The sequence below is a fragment of the Hylobates moloch genome, unplaced genomic scaffold (assembly GCF_009828535.3).
Source record: "Hylobates moloch isolate HMO894 unplaced genomic scaffold, HMol_V3 SCAFFOLD_28, whole genome shotgun sequence".
Lineage (NCBI taxonomy): Eukaryota > Metazoa > Chordata > Mammalia > Primates > Hylobatidae > Hylobates > Hylobates moloch.
The window spans coordinates 2,808,083-2,823,933 of NW_026652303.1; the positions used below are offsets into that span (position 1 = coordinate 2,808,083).

The 15,851-nt window shown below is 42.5% G+C and overlaps 1 protein-coding gene across 2 annotated transcripts in view; it reads right to left on the bottom strand.

Annotated features, from left to right (window-relative positions):
- Positions 1 to 1,265: 1,265 nt before the first annotated feature.
- The window catches only part of LOC116463167 (pleckstrin homology domain-containing family G member 1-like), a 247,814-nt gene continuing 233,228 nt past the window's right edge, over positions 1,266 to 15,851 (bottom strand). For both annotated transcript variants that reach the window (XM_032146150.2, XM_032146151.2), the window contains 2 exons: positions 12,905 to 14,528; positions 1,266 to 4,976 (listed from right to left, as the gene is read on the bottom strand). In XM_032146150.2, the coding sequence (XP_032002041.1) occupies positions 3,913 to 4,976; positions 12,905 to 14,528 (2,688 nt within the window). In that variant the 3' untranslated portion in view covers positions 1,266 to 3,912. The remainder of the gene's footprint in view (positions 4,977 to 12,904; positions 14,529 to 15,851) is intronic.

Genomic DNA, 15,851 nt, shown 5'->3' on the forward strand with positions numbered 1-15,851 from the left:
CAAAAAAAAAAAAAAAAAAAAAAAAAAAAAAGAAAAAAGAATTGAGTGTAGTTATCACAATCCAGATAGAGAAAGTTATACAGAATTAGAGGATCTCAGAGTTCTTGAAGTATTAACATTTGCTCTTTCAAAGAGATTTTTTATTGTTTTTACATAAAAAAACTTCATAGACAAATGTTATTAAGTATTCATGTTCAACAGCTGTATTTACAGCTCATTATAAGCCTGCTCATTAAAATTTTTCTTTAAGGACTGAATTTATGTTTACCATTTACATGGGGCATGGTTATTCTCCTGTCATTTGTTTCTCTAAACTGAACTTGGAGCAAACCCATCCATTTTCCACCTCAAGGTGGAACAGGAAGATAAGGCAGATCTGAGGGCTCCTCAGTGTGAAGTTGGAAACTCTTCTCTCTAAAATACACTAAAAGCTGAAGGCTGTTTCTTCAGTGTGAGGAAAGTCAGGTAATCCACAGTTTCATTATAATGGGGTAGGGCTTTTTGCTTACATTTGGAAAGAGTTGCTTTGGAAAGTGTCTGTAATTATCAACTTAATAGCAGCATATTTTTGTTCCCTGTAAACTTTCTATTAAAGAAAATTAAGAACATGAAGTTACATGAAAAAAACCTCAACTTGTGCCAAAAACTTCTATAGTAATTTTCTTTTTTTTTGAGACAGAGTCTGTGTTGCCCAGGCCAGAGCGCAATGACGTGATCTCAGCTCACTGCAACCTCTGCCTCCCTAGTTCAAGTGATTCTCGTGCCTCAGCCACCTGAGTCGCTGGGATTACAGGCATGCACCGCCATCCATTTTTAGTGGAGACAGGGTTTCACCATGTTGGCCAGGCTGGTCTCAAACTCCTGGCCTCAAGTGATCCACTCACCTTGGCCTCCCAATGTGCTAGGATTACAGGTGTCAGCCACTGCGCCCGGCTATATTAATTTTTTGATTCAATAATAAAACAGTTAAAAGAATGTCTTCTGTTACTTACTGCAAATTTCTTAAAAAGGTAATTTAGCAACTGATCTAATTTAGCTGTTTCTCAAGAAAACAAAAATCCTAGACACCAAAGTCACTGTTTCAAAGGTAATCCAAAGATGTAGAAAATGGTCTGTCACAGGCCACTGAGACATAGTTATATCATTGTGACCCTGAACCATTTTCTCCATGGTTCACAAGGCAATAAAAAGTATTATAGCTTAATGTGGTTTGGAAACATCTTGATGTTCTAAAATAAACACATTAATTCACACTATAAATTACCTTGTACTTTACAAACTTTATTAAATAATGGACATTACTAACTTTCATTATCTTATATACAGTATTTAAACTATGTTTTTCTAGATGCATTTTTTTCCCCACAAAGAATAGAGCAGGTGAAAAGTAAACTTATATAAAAAAAACTGAACTTTCAGTACAGGGAACTAGTAAGAACTTGACATACTTTAAAGTACATATAACTTTTCCCCCCATTATATACATCCCCACCTCACCTCTAAAACAAACTATTTTAAACAAAAGCAATTGATAACTTTCAGGAAAAAAATACAAACATGATTATATATATATACACACAGCTCTCAAAATCTGTGTCCTGGTCAACGGAAATGATCTATAAATCTACACATTTGTCCTAAAACCTAAAGCCATGTAGACATTTTATACAATAAGATACCCACTTACGTGCAGTGAGGCGTATTCCTATCGGTGACATCAAAGTCATGCAACAAGACACTGGCGTGAAGAAGTAATTTCTGAGAGTCAGACAGAACAATAATATGAACTATATAGAATTGGATAATACCAACCAAAAAGCGAAAATGTGAAACAGCTTTCCTGGGACAAGAGTCAGGTAATTTTGTTCATAGGTAATACAAATGCACTTACACACACCTCTAAGAACATACTTTCTTGGCTGGGCGCAGTGGTTCATACCTGTAATCCCAGCACTCTGGGAGGCCGAGGTGGATGGATCATGAGGTCAGGAGTTCGAGACCAGCCTGGCCAACATGATGAACCCCGCCTCTACTAACAACACAAAAATTAGCCAGGTGTGGTGGCGGGCACCTGTAATCCCAGCTACTCAAGAGGCTGAAGCAGGAGAATCGCTGGAACCGGAGAGGTGGAGGTTGCAGTGAGCCAAGCTTGATCACTTCATCTTGGAAACTCATATCATGTTCAAATAAAGACAATAAAGAAGGAATGTTTCCAGACCATGCTATTCAATGTGGACTTTCTTTTATAAGCTATAAGAAGAATACTTTGGAGAAGCAAGAAACTTGGGTTATTTTTTGTTATTTAAAAAGAAAATCAAATGCCTTAGGTACCTATTTGCAAGATAAAAATGCTCATGTTTTATGTTTTACAGTTAAAAAGAGGCATAGGACTTACAAAAAGAATTATGTCACTTACTCAATATTACTGCTTACCTTTAAATGAAGAGCCCAGGCCCATTTCCCTACATATATTATTGTATCTTTTAAAATAGAAACTAACAGCATGGGGGAGAGGCCGTAGAATGTACACCTGATTAAAATGAGAATACAAAGGCCACCGCTTGAGAAAGCATTCTTGCTGCATTAACTGCAGTCTTCAATAAAATAGAATATGTTTATAAAGTCGCAATATATCTGCCTCCATTTTTCTCTAGCTTCTTTGATTTTGCTTTTTATTCACAATGTCTTATTTTTGTTTTTTTGTTGCCTTTCATAAGGAGTTAGATTAGTATACAGTATCACAGTGAAATGTGACAAATGGTCAGAATATAAAAGGTGTTATTAGTCAGCACCTAGTAACCAAAGATTTCATTCTTTAATATACCTGAAAACAATGAAAAAAGGCTCCCATGTGATGTGTGGTTTAGGAAATAGATTCTTGCCCTATTCCTGCAGCCGACTCCTCAGGGCCAGGATCAAGTTGGTCATTTGGCAGAATCCCAAACTCAGGAGGGTGCATGTGCAAAGCGCTCTGGAAAGGATAAGTTTAAAGCGCTTTGTCTGATTTTAGCTCATGCTTAACTTTGTATTGATTAGAAACAGGCACACAAAGTGGTCTGGTGGGATTTCAGTTTTGCTTTTTCTCTTTCAACTGTCATTTGAAGAGTTAAGTGGTTCCCAGAAGCCATCCCATCTTTTCTAATAGCTAAGTCAATCTGCATTTGATTGACCTTGGGTTTCTCTAAGCCAGTAAGGAAATCATTCATTTCACCCCAGAAATTATATTATAAACATGATGAGCAGCTCGTTCTCTAGGCCTTGTCCAGGAACACAGGTAAAGGGTTCTGTGTACAGAAAATGGGTCCCACTACATTTTAATTTTCAACAGTCTTACAATTTCTGCATCAAAATGAAATAAAAGAATACTAGCACAAAAACCCTAAAATGGGCACCTCAGACTACACTCCAATTACAGATCTCTGGCTTACGTTATCCTAAGGTGTTACCACAAATATAACCAAAATGTGAGATATAAGCATAATTCTTTCAGCAGCTTTCATTGCCTTTCAAACTGTGAAAAAGTCTCCTTGCTGCCTTTGAGTCACAGGATAAAACTACCTGGGCCTTCTGGATAACAGGAAAGGATTATTGCATTTCTTAAGGTGTGGGCACTATTGTCAGGTTATGGCCATCGTGTTAAAAGTCGAAAAACTTTCAAGTAAGATTGACTTACATGAACCATGAAGACACTCAGCATGAGAAAATATACTGTTGATGCCAACATGTGCTACAGTACAATCCTGGCTGCATCGTCAGCCATTTCAAAAAGTTGTGCTGTAAAAGAAAGTATATTTTACACCTCTGGTTCTTACAAAATTGTTTTAATCTGGTATACATAAAACACCTCATCAGTATCTGTAACGTTTTATGAGCAAAATAGGAAGTTGATTCAAGCAGTTATTATGAAGAACCTTAAGCAAAGCTGCTTGAACTGAGACACTGAAATTTTTCCCTTAGAGACTGGACAATATTTTGTTGATTGGGAGATGGCCCCCTCCAAAGATAGTCATTCAGTTTGTCAGAATCATTATATGGTGTCAGATATGGTGAAAGGCCAAGTTTGCTGTTAACCGGCTTTTTTGGAGTGCGCGGACTATTCAAAGAATGCGATGTGTTGCTGCTGCAGACATTATCAGAAAAGTCAGCATCCACAAACTTTGAGTCAGATTTCCTTCTACGACTGTGAGATGGCTCCACCTCCGACTCATCTTCTTCTGACTTGATTTCCACATAGTCATCTTCATCTCCATCAGTCTCTTTGAAATTGGAAAAATAGTTCTGTTTTGCAATTTGGGCATTTAAGGGTAAATTTCTATTGACCACCACAACTTTCTGTGAGTCTTGGAGTGTGAGATCTGAGAGTTTTTCAGTGCCCTGTTGACACGAGTCAGCAATATCTGGCAGCAAGTCCTGGTGACTCTCACACCTTGAACTTCTGTGTAAAGACAGCAGCTGCTGCTTTCCCACATCACTAGGGTAGCTGATAGAGTCCACTGATCTGTTTATCAAGACGGAGGAAGATGACTGGGACCTGTGATAAGGCTGAGATTTAGCGCTGATCCCTTTCCGACCCAAGGAGTTGTAAAGATGGTCCTGACACCAGTTCTCTTTGTTGGGCTGACTTACTACCACGCTGCATCTCTGCACAGAGCCTGGCAGAGGGTCAGAGGTTTGAAGAGAAGGCACAGAGCAAGCTGTGGACAATTGCCTGGGAGTACTTTTTGTGTTGATCTCAAACATGGGATATCTTGACCTCAAGTCTTGCTCTGGTGGGAGACAGAAATCTGCTAACTCTCCGTTACTATAGGTTGAATGCAGAAGCCAGTCTTCACTACCATGGTGGACCTGGGAGGGTGACGCAGACCTCAGGAGAGAGGATTCTTGAGGGCTGGCCCAGCCATCCTTCTGAATTTTCAAGGGAGACTCTCTGAATACAATCTGGTCATACAACTGGGAATACTCAGCAATCCTGGCACCTGGAAGGCAAATATTGAAACAGTAAATACACACAGGATAATTCCTACATGTGAAGATTAAAAATAAGAGAATAACATTCTAACCAACATATTTTAAAATTCTGACAGTAGACAAGACTAACTGATGTCTAAGGATGAGTAATCATTGAACTCTGAGCAACACACACACACAAAAATCCATGGTTTAATATAAATAAAAATGCCACCTAAAAGTTCATTTAATTTCATCTAATTGTCCATTATTTTGTTTCAACAGCAGGTCTGCAAGTGTCCACTATATATAATGAAAGTTTCTAGTCTTCTTTATAAGCCTAAAACAGTGTCAGTGCTGAAAACATGCATTATAAAAATAAGAAAGTCAGCACTTCAGCCTGGTCAATGAAAAATCATTCAAGCAGTCTTTAAAAGCAGCATCGCAGGGCTGGGCATGGTGGCTCATGCCTATAATTCTAGCACTTTGGGAGGCCAAGCCAGTTGGATCAATTGAGATCAGGGGTTCAACACCAGCCTGGCCAACATGGTAAAACCCCGTCTCTACTAAAAATACAAAAATTTAGCCAGGCATGGTGGCGTGCACCTGTAGTCCCAGCTACTTGGGAGGCTGAGGCAGGATAATCGCTTGAACCTGGGAGGCGGAGGCTGCAGTGAGCCGAGATCGTGCCACTGCACTCCAGCCTGGGTGACAGAGCGAGACTCCATCTAAAAAAAAAAAAAAAAAAGCAGCATGGCCACAATCCACAATGCAATAGCTACCCCTGGCTTCCCATCATTCTTCTTTGCTCTCAGACAACTGCTCCTAGAGGAGTCAGCTCCTGGCTGTTCCTGCACTTCTTGCTTCCAGGCAGCCCTCCACCGCCATTGTCTGGGGAACCAAGGTCTACTAAGGAAAGTTCTCCCTTCAAGTGCTTCAAAACCACATGTATTGACTAACTCACATCTCATTTCACATCCCCAAGAAGCAGAGCACTAAAGCCTAGGCCGCCAAGACATTAAGAAGGAACCGTCTGTGCATGTACTCAATAATCTAATGCTCTCTACTATTGGTTCAAGAATAGGACCTAACAGTTACTTCCACAAAAGCTTTTGCACTTAAAATTAAGCCACAAGTCCATTCTCCCCTTTGCCCTGATTCTGAGTACAGATATTTCTAAATATTAATACATTAACCATGCTATGGGTAAGGGATTCTCTTCGGCTAGCAAAAACTTAAGATGGGAGCTCAGAGATGTCAATTTCAAGATCTGCCACCCTCCCCAATCCAGGTACCTGCACAACCACCCTAGAATCAAAAAACTCTAATGCAGGGGTGTCCGATCTTTTGGCTTCCCCAGGAGACACTGGAGGAAGAAGAATTGTCTTGGGACACACATAAAATACACTAACAGTAGTGATAGCTGATGAGCTTTTTAAAAATCTCAAAAAAAAAAACAACCCTTAACGTTTTAAAAAAGTTTACAAATTTGTGTTGGGCCACATTCAAAGCTGTTATGGGCTGCATGCAGCTGTGGGCCATGGGTTGGACAAGCTTCCTCTAATGCATCCTATATCTTGCTCATACCATATTGACACAATCTCTGTGAAGGAAATGTATCCTATATATGACAACCAGCAGGTAACACTGTTTTCTTCTTCTTCTTTAAGCTATTTACATTTTTAATGATGTGTTATCAGTAAATTATTTCTTGAACTTAAACTACTAATAAATACTCATTTAGGTGAGTTTTGCCTTTTCTTTTGAGTCTATCTTCTATGAGGAGAGAAAAACAACCTGTTATTGTGTGACCTTTAATTGCAACCCCAATCCCTCACCCCCTATTCCCTGTGATCAAGGTAAATAGTCTAACTTCTCATTACAGACCTATACTCAGATCCTTTGAGTTTTCAACTCCAAATTCCTTGGAAGAACAGAGATTATTAATGTTGAAATTTCTAGTTACAAAAACTTGAGAAATGGTTCCATAAAAGGCACAGTAAAGACTCTTAATACTAATTAGGGTTTAGCAACATCTTAAGAGAAAGAGTGTAAAAGTCTCCACAGACACCAGTGTGCCCATGGTAGCCACCCTGAAACTATAATATTTCATTAACTATGAAACCCAATCAAAATCAGCTGGACCTTTAATACAGTCATTAGTTAGCAGACCCGCCTGAAAGACAGATGGTCTGCTCAAGCCATTCTCACATACAGTATAGCCCTGAGCCTGATCCCACAGCTGTATCAGGAAGGCTCTGAACTTCTACAAGGTTCCAAGAAGATGACAAGTTAGGAAAATGTAGCACAACTTTAAAAATTCAAACAAACTATTCCAGTATCAAAATTTAACCATTAAGTCTTGTAAGAACAATCAGATCTTGACTTTAGCCCAGATAATCTGAAATCACATATCATCCAAAATATCCACAGTATTTCCCAGGCCTTTGTCTTATAATACACTCCTTGTCCTTTGCTTAATCAAATCCTACTCATCTCTCAAGATTCTCCATAAGCCCTATCCTTCTCCTTACTTGAATCCTTTTCTGATTTCTCTTCTCTGAAGTCTTATATAGTGTGTACCTAGCTGTTGCCTGTGTGTGCACACACACATGCAGACACACACAATTTGTATTGCTGTGTTGCTAATTATTTTATGTAGGTTACTTTATTTTCATTTTATGTTTTTTTGAGACAAAGTCTCACTCTATTGCCCAGGCTGGAGTGCAGTGGCACGATCTTGGCTCACTGCAACCTCCACCTCCCGGATTCAAGTGATTCTCCTGCCTCAGCCTCCCTAGTAGCTGGGACTACAGGTGCCCACCACCACACCCAGCTAATTTTTGTACTTATAGTAGAGACAGGGTTTTGCCATATTAGCCAAGCTGGTCTCGAACTCCTGACCTCAAGTGATCCACCGGCCTTGGCCTCCCAAAATGCTGGGATTACAGGTGTGAGTCACTGCACCTGGCCATTTTATATAAGTTACTTTATTAGTCCCTGGGCTTTTCTTTTCTTTTTTTTTTTTTTGAGACAGGGTCTTATTCTGTCGGCCAGGCTGGAGTGGTACAATCATAACTCACTGCAGCCTCAAACTCCTGGGCTCAAATAATCCTCTTGCCTCAGCCTCCTGAGTACCTGGGACTATAGGCATGAGCCACTGTGCCTGAAAAGTTTTAACTTTTAAATTTAACTTTTAAATTTTTTGTAGAGAGGAAGTCTTGCTATGTTGCCCAGGCTGGTCCCAAACTCCTGAGCTCAAGCAGTCCTCCTGCTTTAGCCTCCCAAAGTGCTAGGATTACATGTGTGAGCCACCTCGCCTGGCCTCTGAGCTTTTGGTCTGGGAGAACAATGCTGTACATTTCGTTCAGCTCCCTATAGAGCACCTAGCATGGTTTTAGACAGAAACAGGTCTCAATAACTAATTCATTACTCAGAATTTTTTTTCACTCCCTCCTTTATTTTACTTATTTTTTAATGTTTTTGAGATGGAGTCTCGCTCTGTTGCCCAGGCTGGAATGCAGTGGCGCAATATCGGCTCTCTGTAACTTCTGCTTCCCGGCTTCAAGTGATTCTGCTGCCTCAGCCTCCAGAGTAGCTGGGATTACAGCGCCCGCCACCACGCCTGGCTAATTCTTTGTATTTTTAGTAGAGATGAGGTTTCACCATGTTGACCAGGCTGGTCTTGAACTCCTGACCTCAAGTGATGTGCCCGCCTCAGCCTCCCAAGGTGCTGGGATTATAGATGTGAGCCACTGCGCCCAGCCTCCTTTTATTTTAAGCCTACTTTTAAAAATGGATGCACTTTCCTGAGACCATACCACTGGAAGTGGAAAGGTGGCCTGGAAATCAGGTCATAGCAGAAAAAGCGGAAGCAAGAAGACAGTTAAAATGCTTCCTATAGATAACTCATAATGGGAACAGTTTATCTTTGGATGATAGAGTTGACCATTTATCAATTTGGAATAAAAGGTAGGCAATACAGGTGTGAGTCACTGTGCCTGGCCATACAGGTGTGAGTCACTGCACCTGCTGATCTAAGGGGTTTTTTGTTTGTTTCAGCTTGACCTTCTAAGACAGTCTATAGCTTGTGTGACATCTATGTGAACAAGAGACAAGCTTCCAGAGCTCCAGCTGTAATTAAACAGATTCTATTAGCCAGATGTACAGGCAACAGCCAGCCTGAGATGACACCTCTGGCCTAAAAAGTTTAGTATTAGTCAGCTGAGTTGAGGCTCCCCCATATCCTTAGTTCTAGTATTAACAGTTGCATAGAATATATACATTATGACTACATGACAATCGCAAGAATGTCTCTGGTTTATTGCCTTTTTTGAAATTCGAAAATTGGAGTTCTTATGATCTCAGACAAAAATTTAGAATAATGTTTGCCGAGGGAAATACCAAACAACATTTTAATCCTCCAGAGAGAGGATTAAAATCAATGTTTCTGATGTTGCTCAAGATGTAGACAAAAGCATAAAATTGTGCCTTCCCTACTTTACACAAGGAGGAAAATTTCTCAAGCCTGTATAGAGTTTTCTCCCATGTGAAACATCACCAAAAAAACCCAGAAACCCAAAGGCCTCCTTGCTCTCAAAGACTATCGGGAGGGAGGTCTGATGGAACAAGATGGCCAGCATGCTGACAGGCTCTAAGATGTGGGAGCAACTGGACCTGGTTGGGTGATTTATAGGCGGAAATCTGACCCGGGGCCTGGAGACCCCGGCTAGAGAGTTCAATAAAGATGCTCGAGAGTTTCGGCAGGTGAATAAGGTGCTCCTCCTTCCGCACAGCACCGAGAGCAAGCTCCTGGCAAAGCGGCAAGGCCCACACGGAGAAGTCTGAAGAATCGGTCCATTCGATTACGACGTCCTGTGCCCAGATAAACAAGAAAGAGAAAAGGAGTCATCATGTCAACTGACGGAAAGCCTAGTGGGCACAGGAAGTGGTCTCGATCACCCAGATGGAAGAGGTGTGGATATGACTCGTCAGGTCCTAGGGACGTGCCCCTGCCAGATGGCGGGGAAGACAGCACTCTCAGAAGATGACTCGGGAGAGATTTCCTCCTCCTTGCTGGGGAGAACGTCGACAGGAGCCCACCATGTCAAGAAAGGACCCAGATGCAAAGCTGAGAAAAGATCCTGGGGCATCCCAAGACAACACCAGCCGGCAAAACAAAAAGGAGAGCCAACCGAAGGTGAAAAGAAAACCCCAATGTGAAATCATTTAATACTTAAAAGGTGGGTAAAAAAGAAGACTATTCGAGGTAGTTGTAGGCCCTAAAGATTCAATATCAAAGGACATGCCTCTATCAAGATTGGAGCTTCGTATTTTAACAGATGGTCCGTATTCAAAACAACCTGGCCCAGGGAATTACTACTTTTTCAATGGTAGTCTGTGGGCATAACCCATCATCATCAAAAACTTCAGCATTATATTTTCTCTTATTCTGAGGAGCCCCAACCCAGACTTAGTCAGTGCTTGCAATTGCCAACATACAACTGTTTCTAAGGCCATATATATTCTCCTACCCCACCACAATTGTCTTCCTGCAGCTGGAACTCAGTCACTTTCCCTGTAACAGCAAACCAGCTTAGCAACGCTAGTATCAGAATAGGGACTTGAATTACTCATAGCACATCATGGCAAGGAGAAAAATACATGCATTCTAGTCTCACATGCATACAAAACCTTCATTTGATTAAAAAGAAGAACTCAGAGTCCATGAAATCCTTCAGGCATCAATTCCAGGACTTTGTTTCCCTATCTGTTAAGAAATTGTACTGAAGATTAAAACTTTAGACAATTCTTAAATACTCTCAAACTTAAAAAAAAAAGTTCCCTACAGATTCTTGTTATGTAACTTGTGGATTCATTTAAGATTTGGATATGCCCTTCCTATTCTTCAGTTTCCATGGATGTCAATAAGTCAATCCCAAAGACAGCATTTAATAGTTAGTGGCATCAACCTGTCCCAGTGTGCTGATAATGAAGCTAATGATCAGAGCCTGTCCTGATACTAAGCCATCACCCAGCTTTCACTTTTAATTGTAGAATAGACTCCTCTCATTTGATACTAAGGTGGTCCTTTGTTAGAAAATCTGGGGCAGGATTTCTTAAAATACGATGCAAAGGGCATACTATTTGAAATGCATATTCCTGAGCCTATAGCCAGAAATCTCTCTGTGCCTGGAGGTAAAAGCTCCTCAGGCAAGAGCCACTACCTTTGGACTTTTCTTTTTATGACAATTAGGGGCTTTATTCACAGCTAGGCTCTTCCCCAGAGATCAGTGTTAAATTTTGGCCTTCAAAAAAGTCTAACCATGAGCATCTCATTCCCATAGTCCTGATCCTACAATATTACACCTCAGATTCTGGTTTGGTTGTGCTCCACAAAGGAGTCTAGCTAAAGCATTAAACTCAGAAGCATATATGAAAATACTAAATGAGATAGTGTTAAATGCATTACAGTAGCTATTTAAAAAAAATTGAGTAGTAGGCCAGGTGTGGCAGCTCACGCCTGTAATCCTAGCACTTTGGGAGGCCAAGGCGGGAGGGTCACGTGAGCCCAGGAGTTTGAGAGCAGCCTGGGCAACATGATAAAATCCCATCCCTACAAAAAAACTACAAAAAAAAGAAAATTAGCGGGGCGTGGTGGCACACACCTGTAGTCCCAGCTACTAGAGAGGCTGAGGTGGGAGAGTCACCTGAGCCCAGGAGGCAGAGGCTGCAGTAAGCCATGTTCATGCTACTGCACTCCTGCCTGGGTGACACAGCCAGACCCTATCTCAAAAAAAAAAAAAAAAAAAAATTGAGTAGTAATGGAAATATGTGAGAAAACCACTGATTTATAGTGCGAGCAACTAAGGAGAGTACAATGGCTGGCGTGGTGGCTCACGCCTGTAATCCCAGCCCTTTGGGAGGCTGAGGCAAGAGGACTGCTTGAGCCCAGGAGTCGAGACCAGCCTGGGCAACATGGCAAAACCCTTTCTCTCCAAAAAATGTAAAAAGTAGCTGGGCATGGCCGGGCACGGTGGCTCACGCTTGTAATCCCAGCACTTTGGGAGGCCGAGGTGGGCGGATCATGAGGTCAGGAGATCGAGACCATGGTGAAACCCCGTCTCTACTAAAAAAAATACAAAAAATTAGCCAGGCGTGGTGGCGGGCGCCTGTAGTCCCAGCTACTCGGAGAGGCTGAGGCAGGAGAATGGCGTGAACCCGGGAGGCGGAGCTTGCAGTGAGCCGAGATTGCGCCACTGCACTCCAGCCTGGGCGACAGAGCGAGACTCCATCTCCAAAAAAAAAAAAAAAAAAAAAAAAAAAGTAGCTGGGCATGGTGGTTAGTGCCTCTGGTCCCAGTTACTCAGGAGGCTGAGGTGGGAGGGTTGCTTGAGCCTGGGGAGGCTGAGGCTGCAGTGAGCTGTGATTGTGTCATTGTACTCCAGCCTGGGTGACAGTGAGATCCTGTCTCAAAAAAAAGTATTCAAGAAAACCCCTCTTTTTGTTAGCACGAGTTGGCATTTTTGTTGAGATCCTGAAGCAAGAAACAATGTTATTCTATATGCTTCCAAACCTTAGAAGATTATACACACTCCTCCTCCTCCTAAAAATTACTGAGATACTGGAAAAATTAGAGATATCACAGGTTAAAACTGATTGCCTTTTTCATATTTTAGATTACCTTAGAGAAAACTCTTTCTTAAAATATTATCTCTGCAGTTACGATGTTACATGCACACCACCACCCTCTGAGGCCAAATCATGCTACAATGTGCATAATTCAGAGGAGGCGATGTGGGAAAGGCCAGTATGGCTTTGTCTGTGGTCTTACTTTGAGATGACAAAGCTTGAGTGTCAGTGTTCTCACAGGTGTGTCCGTTTTAAGGACATCTGAAATCTGAAAACCGCTCTCCCCTCTTACTTTGGAGAAGGAAGAAGGGCAGGGTGCACATACCAATGGCGGGCCCTCCTTGCTTCTTCTCTTCCAAGATGGCAGCCAGGTCTTTGTGCATGGATTTCTGATGCTGACTGGCCGGCGGCTGCTCCAGCTCCGGACTTTTCACTTTTAAAAGTTGATTCGCCTTCTTAATCTTCTGACTGTACTGCCGAGCCATCATAAACACCCTGCTTTTTGTCTTATCTGTGGCCTCCATTCCCAGGTCAGGGTTTTCTGAGTCTGTTTGAGACAGGCCACTGTTGGCCAAGTCGTAGGGATTGTCCATCAGGGGCATTTCACTAGCCAGAGAAAGCCGGTTAAGGCTCATAAAGGAGCCTTCTTTAGAAATCAGGTCTTCCTCAAAGGGACAGTTGGCGCGGCTGGCTCTGCCAGCCCTGCTCTTCACAGGCGTGAGGAGAGCCTGGCTCTCAGGCAGGGACAGGGTGGACACAGAGCGCCCCACGTCCCGGCTCAGCTCAGGGGTGCTCTCTGCGTGCAGCCTGTCTGGCACATCATCCTTGCTCACAGGAAACGCTGCCAGGAGACGGTCTCTGGCCTTGTCTTCATTTTTCTTGATGTAATTTTCCAGGTCATTCCAGATTTCATCTACTTCTTCGGACAGTTTATCAGATACAGGCTTATCAGGCATAGACAGGTTACAGCTGGGAGAGTCATACAGCAAACTCAGATAATCATGATCGGGGGTGGCCTGGTGGTAAGGGGCTTCGTCCTCACTGAACTGGAGGCTGTCTTGGGAAACAAACGGCCTCAGGCTGTCACAGCACACGAAGTCGGCCTCCAGACCCAAAAAGGTGCTCCGCTTTGCACGCTTTAGGCTGCTGCACTTAAAACCCAGCGATGGAGGATCTGGGAGCCCTATGGTGTCATAGATGTTCTCCTCAACCGCTTGGAGTTCATGCGTGCTTTGGCTGGATGCCTCTCCACCTGAGAGGGCGCCATCTTTTTGTGCGTAAAGAGAGCCCTTACTGTGGCCAGCTTGCCTCTTTGTGAAGGCTAACTCTGGGGTGCTCTTGGGGCGAACGGAGTCCCTGGCTGATTTAGAGGGAGTGGATTCAGCTTCTTCCCGCTTAGCAACCATTAGCTTTAAGTCCTCATAACTGATGTTATCATAGACATGGTCTATGTCATCAATAGTCAACTCTATGGATGACCCAAAGGGAGTCATCTCCTCCTGCCCTTCTGTTTTGGGGCCGTTCTGAAGTTCCCTAGTTCTGTCACTAGTTCCTATTTCAGGAGGGCACGTGTTGCTCTCCCCAGCACTGCTGGCCCGCCTGACAATCCTGTGACCAGAGCTGGGGGTCTCTGTGGACTCCATCTGTCCCATATGCCAGCTGCAAGGGCGACTAGAAGTGTTATCTTCACATAGTCTGGTAGAGTTCAGATCTGAGGAGGAAAATGACGGCACGAACATCTGATAATCATCTTCGTCATCCTCATTCTCCTGCGGGGACCGTCGGCTGGGAAACAAGGCTTGCCTGATCTGGTGATCAGTCCAGATGTTTCTGAGAGCTCCACCCGCTCGAAGCACGCTGATCATGGAAGAACTGCTAGGCTGACTATTTCTCTGCGCAGGAGACGGCCTTGCTGAAGTCAGCTGGGGAGATCCTTCCTCTCTAGAAACCTGAGGAAGATGGAAACATATCAACTGAATCACAGCACCATGGAGAAGACACATAACTCAGGAATTTCTCCTGTGTTTACACACTGCCTCCCCCACTAGGCTTTAATATTCTTTTATTTTTTCCTGACATGGGGTCTTGCTGTGTTACCCAGGCTGATCTCAAACTCCTGGGCTCAAGCAATCCTCCCACCTCAGCCTCCCAAGTAGCTGGCACTACAGGTGGGAGCCACCACACCTGGCCGAGTGTTTAACTGACTTGAAAAGCACTTCAGATATTTTCAAAAAGGGAAGGACAGGAACTAATATATACTTAGCAACTAGGCTGGGCAATGTGCAGACATTCTCCAAACTTAATATTCACAATAATTTTATGAATTAGGTATGATCGTACCAATTTCATAGTAAGGAAATCTAGGTTCCTGAAGTTTCAGTAACTTGTTCTATCTAGTCAGTAGTAAGACTAGTGCTAGAACCCAGGTCTAACCCCAAACCCCTTGCCCCAAAGCATGATATAAGCTAAATACAGAAAATTGTTAGATTCTTCAAATAAGTCTGGTATACACTTGGCAAATACTTATTGCATAAATCAATATATATAGAAGTTAAGGGCTATGCTATATGTTCTATTTGAGACTTTCTAAAGAGGTTTAGAGCCAGTGCTCTTCTCCCAGGGGTTTTATCATGATTTCTGGTATACCAAAAGCCCCTTTTGCTGATCCGACCACACACTCCAAGGATTTGTCTTAAATCTGCAGACCCACCACGAACATGGCCAGCATTACCTTGGTTTGTAGATTCTAAGCAAAGAGTTTTTATTGTAGAAATGTAATTTAATCCTCTGCTCATTTAATGACATTTTTACTTATTTCAAAATACATTTAATTAACATTTAGTTGCCTATAAGGACGTAAAATAGGAACAATATTAATAATTTTTTAATTTTTATTTTTTTGAGACAGAATCTCGCTCTGTCGCCCAGGCTGAAGTGCAGCCTGGGTCCCTTGACATGATCTTGGCTCACTGCAACCGCTGCCTCCTGGGTTCAAGCAATTCTCGTGCTTCAGCTTCTGGAGTAGCTGGGATTATAGGTGCCCACCACCATGCCTGACTAATTTTTGTATTTTTAATAGAGACAGGGTTTTGCTGTGTTGGCCAGGCTGGTCTTAGACAAACTCCTGGCCTCAAGAGATCCGCCCACCTTGGCCTCCCAAAGTGCTAAGATTATAGGCCTGAGCCACTGCACTGGGCCAAATTAGTGATTTCTAATCAAAGAAAACAATGAGGTCTTTTATAACTTGGAACCCTTCTGGATGGAGCTCAGTG